General features: G+C 38.9%; 1 protein-coding gene across 1 annotated transcript in view; it reads left to right on the top strand.

The window, feature by feature from the left end:
• Positions 1-1,783: 1,783 nt before the first annotated feature.
• The window catches only part of khdrbs3 (KH domain containing, RNA binding, signal transduction associated 3), a 128,695-nt gene continuing 118,817 nt past the window's right edge, over positions 1,784-11,661 (top strand). Inside the window, exon 1 of the mRNA XM_033975260.2 lies at positions 1,784-1,904. Within this exon, the coding sequence (XP_033831151.1) occupies positions 1,814-1,904 (91 nt within the window). The 5' untranslated portion in view covers positions 1,784-1,813. The remainder of the gene's footprint in view (positions 1,905-11,661) is intronic.

The raw sequence follows: 11,661 nt of genomic DNA, 5'->3' as shown, positions 1-11,661 counted from the left end.
CTAAAGCAGAGTCTAACGCAGAGGCTAAAGTAGAGTCTAAAGCACAGTCCAAAGTAGAGTCTAAAGCAGAGTCTAACACAGAGTCTAACACAGAGTCTAAAGCAGAGTCTAACGCAGAGGCTAAAGCAGAGTCAAGTGAACAGAGTCTAAAGCAGAGTCTAAAGTAGAGTTTAAGCAGAGTCTAAAGCAGAGTCTAAAGTAGAGTCTAAAGCAGAGTTTAAGCAGAGTCTAAAGCAGAGTCCAAAGTAGAGTCTAAAGTAGAGTCTAAAGGAGAGTCTAAAGTAGAGTCTAAAGCAGAGTCTAAAGCAGAGTCTAAAGCAGAGTCTAACACAGAGTCTAAAGCAGAGTCTAACGCAGAGGCTAAAGCAGAGTCAAGTGAACAGAGTCTAAAGCAGAGTCTAAAGCAGAGTCTAAAGTAGAGTCTAAAGGAGAGTCTACAGTAGAGTCTAAGCAGAGTCTAAAGCAGAGTCTAAAGTAGAGTCTAAAGCAGAGTCTAAAGTAGAGTTTAAGCAGAGTCTAAAGCAGAGTCTAAAGTAGAGTCTAAAGCAGAGTTTAAGCAGAGTCTAAAGCAGAATCTAAAGTAGAGTCTAAAGGAGAGTCTACAGTAGAGTCTAAAGTAGAGTCTAAAGCAGAGTCTAACGCAGAGGCTAAAGTAGAGTCTAAAGCACAGTCCAAAGTAGAGTCTAAAGCAGAGTCTAACACAGAGTCTAAAGCAGAGTCTAACGCAGAGGCTAAAGCAGAGTCAAGTGAACAGAGTCTAAAGCAGAGTCTAAAGCAGAGTCAGAGTCTCCTAAGCGGTGTTAAAAGCAAAGTTGAACAAGGTGAGTGTTTTATAACCCTCCCAGAGTGGAGGGCCACACATTCCTGTATGAAAGGAGGCTACAGATAAGAAATGTGGCCTTAACCAAAATGACCAGGCCATAGCTGTTATCTTCCTTTATTGTGATATATGACCACTGCTGCATTAGAAACAGAAGGTTTTCCACCTCTGTGAGAAAATAAGCAATATATTACATTTGTGTATTGTCCACATTACGCTTTAGAATTTGAAATCGCACGAAAAAATGTTTCAGGAATTTCAATATGTTCCTAAAATAAATCAGTAAATCAATATACTGACAATCCTGACAATAACAGGAGGTCTAAGTTTCATTTCATCACATTTTCCCCGTCTAAACTGTGACATTGTTGCCTTTGACACCTGGTGATAGGCGTTATTATTAAAAGCCCGTGTTGTGGCGGTGGTGAATGGCCGCCTTCTTCCGCGCTGAGCTGAGAGGAGGTGGAGGAGGAGGTGTATGGTAATGCTATGCTAATGACGGGCTTCAGCACCTCGGAGAGCTCGTGCGCTTGGCTCCTCCCCTCGTGCCTCCCGCTGCCTTCGCCGCTCTCACTGCCTCCTCACTTTACCGCGGGACACGAGCGAGGAGGCACGTTCACATCCAGAGCCGCTCCACCACCAGCAGCACCAGCACCACCAGGCAGCCACACACCACACGACGCACGGACCGCTTCCCCCCCGGCTGTGATGCGCAGCGCGGCACCACCAGCTCCACCACAGCGCCCTTCGGATCATACAACCGCCACCCGAGGTCATATTTGTTCATTTTTGTGAGCGATAAGAACTAAGACATGCCACTGTAGCGCGCGCTCGAATGACTCCAGTTCCCGCCTTTGAGATTCCCGCTTCTCGTTCCAGGTTTACTAAGTTGGCGCTGTACAAGTTAAGTTTTCTCCCTGTCTGCTTTGAATAATTGACTTGCATTACGTTTGACTCGTTTACTTGGGGCAAAGGGAAAGGCACAGGACCAGAATGGGGAGCGAGAACATCTTACCGGAGCTTATGGCGGAGAAGGACACGCTGGACCCGACTTTTCAGCACTCCCTGCGGCTACTGGACCAAGGTAAGTCTCCGTGGCAACCGCGTGGAAACTGTTAGCTTTAATGGTTTATGCTAGGCTTTTGGTTAGGCTACTCCACACCAGCACGTCTACTTATGGTTCAGAATAAAAGCTTTGTGTGTCTGGTCTCTGTCTCATTTGGCATTTTTAGAAATAGAAAAGTGTAACTCTTGTTTATTAAGTTTGAATTGCTAATATGCTATGCTTATCTTGTTAACTTTAGCCTAACAACAGTACAATTTATTAAAAAAAGACACATTACTAACTTTTCTGTTGCATTTGGCGCCTTTAAACTTTATTAGCAAACAATAAAGCCCGAAATAAATATGTAAAACATAAATTAATTACATATTTAAAATAGCTCTAGCTTTCTGACAGTCAAATCCTTGACAAATGCCATTGCTAAGTTTTCTGATGGGAGCATTAGCGAGACCTTAGCGCTCAGTTGACTTGACATTCAGTTAGCAGCCTGGACTTGTCTTCATCCCCATGCAGACATGTGTAAGCCGCTGTGCGAGAGCCGGAATAATCACCCTCTTATTCAAATGTACATGTGTTTCCCCTCTTTGAAGCTCGTAGACGTGACCGAAATGGAATTCTTAAACGGATGGAACCAAGGTTTAATTAATCCTCTGCTGCTTTGAAGATGCTGGAAATCTTTTTGGTGCTACACTTGTCACCCCCCACTTTTGGACTGTCAGGGCATCTAAGTATTCTTCAAGAAGCACTGGTTCAGAGTGGACCAGTATGTTTCTTTTAAAGGTAACAGACAAGCAGATTTGGTCCATTGCGTGCGCCGCTGTGGCTGCAGTGGAACTAATGCTATGAGCCCCCAGACACAGCTGCTGCGCGGGCTGCTTTATCCTATCTGACAGGCCGGTCCTGCTCACAGCTTGTGCCCAAACATGAGACCTCAAGGGTTCCCTAAAAACATTCCCCCGGCAAAGTCAGGATTCTATTTAACGATGCTTTCTCATAGTATTACTTCGGCGATTACTGTCGCCCCGTGCATTCTCGATCAGACACTTCAGATCATTATAACTTCCTCTGCCTCTCATGTATCATCACTTGTATAGTTTTGTGTAATTCAATGTGGCCTTTACTCTTGGGCTTAACTGTAGCACTCCATTATAGTTTACTATACCAGAGGAATTGTTGTGAATACTATGGAAATATCTGTCAAACCGCATAAGTTATAATTCAGTCTGGTTAGTCCACTCTGAGTCAGAGCTGGTTTATCGGCCTGAGGATAATTGTGGTTATAGTCTTAGAGTTGCAAGATTAATTACAGTCCATTCAAAAGTGCAAGTTGAATGCCTGTAATTAGCAATTCATACAGATTGCAGTTATTTAAAATAATATTCCTTGTAAACAAAAATATATCCTGTCTCCATTGACTCTTTTTTATGTATAAAACCTGTTCTAAAATGCTTGCATGATTCTTATTAGTTTAGCCTTTCATATTTAAAGTTGCGTCAAATGGTAATGCTGGACGTGTTTAGACTGTGCACTAAGATCTGAGTCTGAAATCTACATATTTAGCATCATAGTCTCACAGCTAACATTAAGCTATATGCCAAACCTAACCTAGACAAGCCCGGCATGTAACAGGCCAGATTATTAGATATATTATTACTATATCAAATACTGACAAATTCCTGTAGTTAGGAATTAACATGGGACCAGATTTTATTTGTGTGGAATATATCCTCTATGAAAGTGTGCTTTTCTGTTGAAGAGATGGTTGGAGCTCCAATACCTTGGGAGCAGAATACTACAGACAGTGCGAGAGATGCTGGAGTGGCACCCTGTGAAATCCACTGGATAAACAAAGCTAGAATAAAACTTCTCTTCAGGCTCTTTTCTTTGAAACATAACAACCGTGTGTGAGGGCCCTTTGTCACAAGGAAAAAAAAGAATCCAATTCCTGCCCCAAGTAAGTTTGGAGTAAATTTGTGCACTAGGCTTTGTTGAAGATGAAAAGGTTTACATTTGCCACTGACATGTTCAAAAATATATGATTTTAAATGTTGTATCTATTTTTTTAGAACTTGTATACACACAGCATCCATTGATTTCTCTGGATTTTTTCTTCTTGTCAGGTCTTAGGCCACTGATATCGGGTATTATTATCACTTGGCTGACTCACATGCTCTGCTGCGTCTCCAAGAGTTGTTGGCGTTGTTCCTCTCACTGTATGTGGCGCATATGGATGAAGTGTTGCCTCTGTCACTACTTTGAAATTGTCGACTAGTCTGGACTTTTGTTGCTCATTTATGCAGCTTTCATTCCAATGTAATTACCCACTCACTCCAAACCTCTCAGTATGTTGGGTTGAAGTATATCATAGGTAACATTTTTCATTGGGGCTTTTGTGTATGAAGCTCAAAGTCGAACAGCTGCTAAAATGCAAATTAGGACCAGTTAGAAAGTGAAAAGTAAGAATTGTGTTTTGAGTGAGGATATCTGATGGAGAAGGGAGGACATTTAACCTTAACCCACGATACTGCTTAATAGAAGAAAAAGGAAACTGGACATTGTACAAAATTTTGACATTGAACAAAAGTTTCTTTGATGTGATTAAACTAAGAGGAATCCTTCTTGGTATCTTACCTTAGTGAGCAAGTGATTAACCAAAGATGATGTTTTTACAACTAATTACGATGTTTTTACATCTGATTACAGTGTTTTTACATCTAATTATGTTAATTACATAATTAACTTGAATCTATTAATTAAAATATCTTGTGGATGTGTATTACTATTCTGCCTTTTCCCTCCATTTATTTTATCTTGGAAAAGACATACCAACATTTTGCAAAATATCGTAAATATAATATTAAATCTGCAATTTTTACATGTAATGGTTAAACTTAATTGTTGATTCTGTGACTTGCTCATGACTTGGAATTCAAAATCCAACTTGCACAGGCAGGCGTTTTCATCTTAGCTATAGGATTCTTGGATTCTACATCAAACTAGCAAAAGAGGCTACATGCATAAAACATACATATACTGGTGCCGTGGAATGGTAATGTGCAAAAAATTGTTCAAATACAAAGTTTTCCAAGACATTTTGAGCACATTTTAGTTAGAACTTGTTGTGGGTGTCCAGTGTTTGAAGTTCTGCAAACAAAAATTGCCCAGAGTTAGTGCTAGTCCAATGTTTCTTTCACCAATGAGGTGAATGTATTCTCATTTGTAGCTAGATAAGGCTATGTTTCACTCAGCACTTTGTTATCTAGTGCGCTGCTCAAATCTATGTTAGACTCTTTTAAGAACAAGCCCACCGTTGGAGGAGCTCTGAATACTTAATGCTTTGTGAAAGACATTTAGCTAACACTTTCCAAACACACGTACTCTTTCAGTCTTTCATCCACACTAGGTCCTCACCAGAGCTATTGCAAATATTGGCCATTTCCCATACTTTATTAAAAATGATGGGATACTTAGCGCCTGGTGTCTCCTAAAACTAAATGTTCACCTAACACAAGTTCCCAATCATACGTTCCAATAAAGTTAGTTTGTGATATTTCTGTCGAGGGAGAAGACTGCAGTTGGACGCCATCACCCAAATTAATCCATGACATTTTATGAAGTAAGCTGAACTCTGCAGTGCACAAAATTTGGCCGAAACCGTCTGCCACAACTCCAAAAAAGTGTAAATACTGTTATCTCTCTCTTCCACAACAGATGGAACATGATGCAGCTTAATAGAGCACTTCTTTTGCCATCTTGCTGATGAGTTTTTGGACTTGATCATGCAATTGGCGGGGGATTGTAGGGACCATGGAGAGATGGACAGAAGAATCTCTTAGCAAATGAAAAAAAATGCACAAGATTACACTTCACTCAATCAGAATTGATCTAAATTTTTGATTTGATTTAGTATTTTCAAAAACAAAATTAAAATGGCTCTTAGTATTCAAATAGTTGTTCTAACTGAAATGTGTTAAATGTATCTTTAAATGCAATAGCTGATTTTAAATTTGAAAGAACCCACTAAATACCTGCCAAACATCAGAAAAATCACTTTGCTTGAAGTACCAGATTAGTTTTTTTTTTATTTTTAATTGGCTCTTTTTGCAGTATTTTGAGCATTTTTTCTTTTAATATACAATACACCAAAATTTGCATGTTGTTAAAACCCCTTTCACAATATTATCAATAATTCATAGTATTGAAATTTAGAATCTTGTTTCATCAGATAGAGACAAAACAGCTTCCTTTTGAGAGGATCATTGAACTATTTATTTACAGTAATTGCAGGATCTTTGTCCATTAATTAGACTGCTCTCAGGAAGAAATTGAAAACTGAGCACACATTGACCTGGGATTAAAGGGTTTTGATGATTGAATTAATTTGTGAATTACTTCAGCATAATTAACATTTGCCTATTTTTAATTGACATAAAATCACTTACAAACAAACTCACACAACTGATTTCATTCCCCCCGTAATTGCTATAAAGGAATATAAAATGTATGGCATATAGAACACAATAAACACAATAGAAATAGAACATTACATTTAAAAGTTCATTTTTATCGCCTCATTAAGTAGCACTAAGAGTAGGATGAGAACAATATTTTTATCATAATGAAACACAGCTGGAGTGAGTGCATTGTAACATAGTCGATTAATTAGCTACATTATGACTGTAAAACAATAGCAAAGTTTCTATTATATTTGACACATTCTTAAGACTGTAAGCACACCGCAAAGAGCTTAAATGTTAGTGGCATCATTAAACAGATACATTTTCTCTGGGCAAAAAACTTTCACAAAAAAAAAATTGTTACTGATTTGTGAGACTTAATTCCTACCATTTCCATTTTTGAATATCCGTCAGTCTAATCAACACTACTATTCTGTCAAACTTTTTGTAATAATGACATGGCAAGGTACAGTGCTAATTTTCAGAGCTTTTGTGTTACTTTTGAATGAGCACATCAGCCATTCTCATCGTCCCAGTGCAATCAGTGGTAGAGCTGTTGTCCCTAGGAATTGTGCTTCTCTGCCCTTGCCGCTGCCAGACGAATCCAGGGACCAGACTGGAGCCAAAACAGGAGACAGGGCGGTCCGGCAGCTAACGGGGAGTGAAAAATCCTCTGTTGCATACTAACAAGCGCCTTCCAGGTACACATACACCTCGGGTAGCAAGAAGTGCGTCTGTTATTTACATGAAGTCTCTGTAACACTAGCCCACAGCACACCACTCCGAGTTGGCCTCATTAATACATAAATCATATTGCCATACATCTGAACACTTATTTCCTGTGGGGCTAACCCTGTCAGTTGTTGCCTTAGGTCAATTTAAGAGAAGTGAAACCCCACAAGATTCCCCTGCATGATTCAAGTGTTTAATGACAGGGCAAGTAATTAACTGGGAAATGTTCATTATCACATTTTTATATAGTGAAATAGCTCTTTAGATTTAATAACTAGTTTAATTAAAAATGTAGAATGATATGCTAATTTCCTTGTATTAATTTGGGTGGGTAAAGAGCTAAATGTGTTGAAGGATCCGCAGGTTGATCTCAGGTTTGGGCGGGTCAGATATCTCAATGAGAAGAACTACAGCGGATGGGGTGGATCCAAAATGCTTCTCTTCTTTAACTGATGCAGTGTCATGGTTTTATTAGCGAGCGACACGTTTGTGTGTGCTAGTGCTCTAAAGGGGGAGTGACTTTGCACAGAGAGCAAAAGGAGGGGAGACTCAGAGCATCAAAAATGAAAGTGAAACTTATAAAACATGTCAGTACCTTGTTTTTGGCTAATATACAATTTTCTCAACAACAAAAACTAACATAGTGATCTAAATACGTTTTGTTAGTTTGACAAAGTGGGGCTTTACCCCTTTAACAACACCATAATTTTGTTTATTCACACATTTGGTTATTTCCAATAATTTTTCAGTATACAACTAAACAGAACTATCCTGGGTTTGTTTTGTTTATCAGTTAATTTACCTTTAATTTAACCATCACACAGACCTGTGACTTTAAAGATATTTTATTTGGGTATACTGTATTTTGTCAGTTCAATTTAAAACATCCATCTACTCTTAACTGAATCTCCACATGGTCCATACAAAGTGAGGGCGTGTCCTATGTCGGCCATTTTTAAAGGCTTGGCAGTGGCCATGGGCTGGACCATGTGGATCGGAAAACTGGGTTAAGTTCTTTTTCTTATTTGTTTCAATGTTTGTGTTTATAGTTTTATTTTAAACAATTTTGAGTTCAAAGGACTTAGGCCCTCATAAGTCCGCAGTGTAGTATGAGATCCTGCTAAAGTTGTACCTACCGTACCTGAGAAGTAAATGGTGTTTACCTGGAGAATGTGCTTCTGGTTTCAAAGGGTATATAAGGAGGGAAATCTAGTCTTTCGGTGTAACATGTGGGGTGCTTCCTCAATTTCTTAAGTTCTGTTGCTTTTTGCTTAAGTTGAGCACAGTTATTTTTTGTACATATGTATTATTTTTTTCCACTCATTACCATGGTGATTGAAATAAGTTTTGATAATTTAGGGAATTTTTCTGAGTCTGCCTCCAACTTCAACCACATCGGGCCGCTTCCTCACAGTTAGCATCATAGACTACATGTGCTTAGCTCACCTGAAGTTTGGTTACCCTGCCAGAATAGTCTGGAATCGGACCATCGAGTGTGAAAAAGAACGTCCATGTGGGACGGTTCAAACACAGCCACTAATTTGTAGCATATATCTCTCAAATCATTCAGAACAAAATATACAACTTATTTTAATTGAGGTAAATAAGAGTTTAGTGCTTCACTTGTTGATTCTGCAAAAATCTGCGCTATTTCTCAGTCCTTGCCTTATTTTTTTTTCCTGTTTTATCTGTAAACCGCCATGTTTGTTTTGACACAGACAATGCGTTTCTCTTATTGGTTAGCCCTGTCAGTCACTCCTAACTTAAATTTGGAAGATAGAGGCTTAAATGGGTGTAAATGTTCCATGAATATGCCATAGTTATGCAAACGTCACAATCAAAAATAGCTGCAGTTGGTGTCCATACATTGTTAATCTATTCAGATTCACACACTAAAATATACATGCACATCTCCAAAAACACACTGTTCAGTTTGTTGAGTCTGTCCAGCTCTGCGATAGCACTGACATGATTGGACTGCTCACTTTATACTCTTAATCTTCACAATGCTGGGTATTTTATATAGTACAGAACCTATACTAAATTCACTCTTGTCTTTGAAGTGCCTTTGAAGAGTTGGTAAACATTAGCAGATCTCATGCATAGTCTTGTTTAATCTCTGATCCCTCTGTTCTGGACCGTATAGAAGCAGAATGGAGCCGAGGTGAATGTTGCCGGACCTCTGCTTAGATGCTATAACCTCGCCCGCTGCCGCGTATATCCTGCAAGTCTAGTGCTTTTTAATTGGACATTCCCCAGCAGGAGATCTCAGCATTGTTTGCATTGTATTAAAGTGTGCAGTGAGATGCAAACGAATAACAAAACCCACTGCTTACAATTGTACCACATCTGCATTTCATTGGATATTACAGACAATGCGGTATTTTTATCCAGGTATGTACGTCCACAAGGTATGCCATTGTCTGGGTTAGAATAGACAAAATATGCGCTGAGATAGGATTTGGTTGAGTAAACAACTATAGTGCCAATCACAAACTATTCGCTGTAGTGGGGATTTACAATTTATAGGGGTTAGAATTTTCTCCATAAATGTACCTACCGGTAATTGAATAATGTTTTTCTGTTGAATTCTCATAACAATTGTTTTGCTTTTAAACAAACTTGAATGGCATACTGCAATTTGTAGGTAGCCATTAGCTCTCCATGGGTTTCAGAATAATGAGAATGTATGACTGTTGCCATAGTGATCAACAATTTGAAACAAAATATGATTTTTGAATGTGATGAAGTCCTCAAAATGTTGCATCTAACAGGAAGCTGAAACCCATGAATAGCTGGGACAAAAAGAGATTCAAGTTATTTTTATGAAAACTGAAATTATGCTGGAAAAAGCAGTTTATCGATAGAAAATATATTACTAACTCAGCTCTCACTGTAATGTTCCTGTTCTGGTACTGTATCATTTTGACTGACAACTGTTGCCCTTACAAAGAGCAGAAGCAGCAATATCATATCATCAAATATCATATACCGCTCCCTCGGGCTGCACAATTTGGGGGAAATATTCCATCTAGTGACGATTGTGACTGCTATTTTCGATTTATGCTTTAATAAAAGGATTCTGTTTTAAGTTCACTTTTTAAACATGTCCAGAAGAATTGACAAAAAAACTGAAAGATTAGATTAATATAACAGTCACATTTCAGAACATGTTTGTACAGCTCTAAACTACAAGGTTAGCCTTTTTTAATGTGAAAAAGACAGGATATGTTGTTGTTTGAGGAGGAAATTATGGTGACAAACACATCCATTCAAATTACGATTGTGATTAAATTGCGATTAATCATGCAGCCTTACTGCTTCCACTAGTGTAAATAATTTAACTGTCAAGGGTTGTCTATAGCTACTGACATTTTCTGAAACCAATGTAGTGAACGCCACTCTGAACTATGGAAAGCCAGACTGACAGCTTTTGTACAGCCGCAGCATTCAGACACACTGAAGACTATAGCCCTGTTAGTGCTGCACCGGCTCTGTCCCACCGGAACCCAGGGGTGAAATGTAGGCCAGGAATAACAAAGCCAAACCCTGGCTGTAAAAGCTAACAGCCCCTCGTTTACAGACGCCACACATCACATGCATTGATTCCTTTGTCCGCTAATGTGGAATACATGTTCTGAGCGCCGCATAATGAGCTGAAGATGCTGTGATTTACCTCGAGAGCCACTCTGATATACGGCTGGTTCAGTGCAGTTAAAATGTCATGTGTGTTTCTCCTCATGCCGGCAAATGCATGCAGTACTTATCGTCAAGAGTCATTGCCAGTATATCATATCAGTTAGAGCATTTGCTTGACATAATTGAGTTTTCAGAACCAATGGAAACAGGCCAAAGTGATGTGTGTCTGAAATACAATAAACAGACCAAATCCTAGGTGTGCAGTCAAGTATGTGTATTGAGTTTTCTCAGCCTGGACTGTGGAATTGCATTATAATACAAAAGAAAATCTCCCTCATTTAGAACAGTTGTTGGTCTAGTTGGCTTGCATATGTAGTGATTGGAGCCAGAAGAATTTTTTAACTTTTCAAGCATACGTCTTAATTTACGTGTTATTGCAGTGAATGTTGAATGGACATAAGAACTTGGTGTACTTGATATAACCAGAACAGAAGAAAATCATCAAACTAACATAGCTAGATTTTAGCCAGACAATACCACCGATGTCCTGGGTATGTGCTGCTGCTCTACACAGTTCAAGGATTTGAATTCCAGCTGTCTTTTTAGCAGTCAAACTATTTTTCCTTGGAGTTAAAGATGCACATTTGAACATGTAAGTAATGCTTATAGAAAATTGAAAATTATACAAACTTGGAAATTCTTAGAATAATTTTGCTAACACTCTTTGGAAATAGACACATTTTGGCCCCTGAAAGTAATTAATATTCGCCATATGCCTGATTGAAACAAGTGTAGCGTTTCATCCTGGAGGGTATAACATTTCTTTGCTCCGCTCTTTCCAGATTTCCTCCTTGAGACACTGGCAGCAGAGAGACTTAATGACTGCATTATTCTCCAGGTGTCGTCTTATTAGTCTTTTGCATGTGTGCGCTGCGTCCGTCAGCACATCT

Source organism: Periophthalmus magnuspinnatus, chromosome 11, assembly GCF_009829125.3.
Source record: "Periophthalmus magnuspinnatus isolate fPerMag1 chromosome 11, fPerMag1.2.pri, whole genome shotgun sequence".
Taxonomy (NCBI): domain Eukaryota; kingdom Metazoa; phylum Chordata; class Actinopteri; order Gobiiformes; family Gobiidae; genus Periophthalmus; species Periophthalmus magnuspinnatus.
This window is presented reverse-complemented; position numbering and strand designations above follow the sequence as displayed.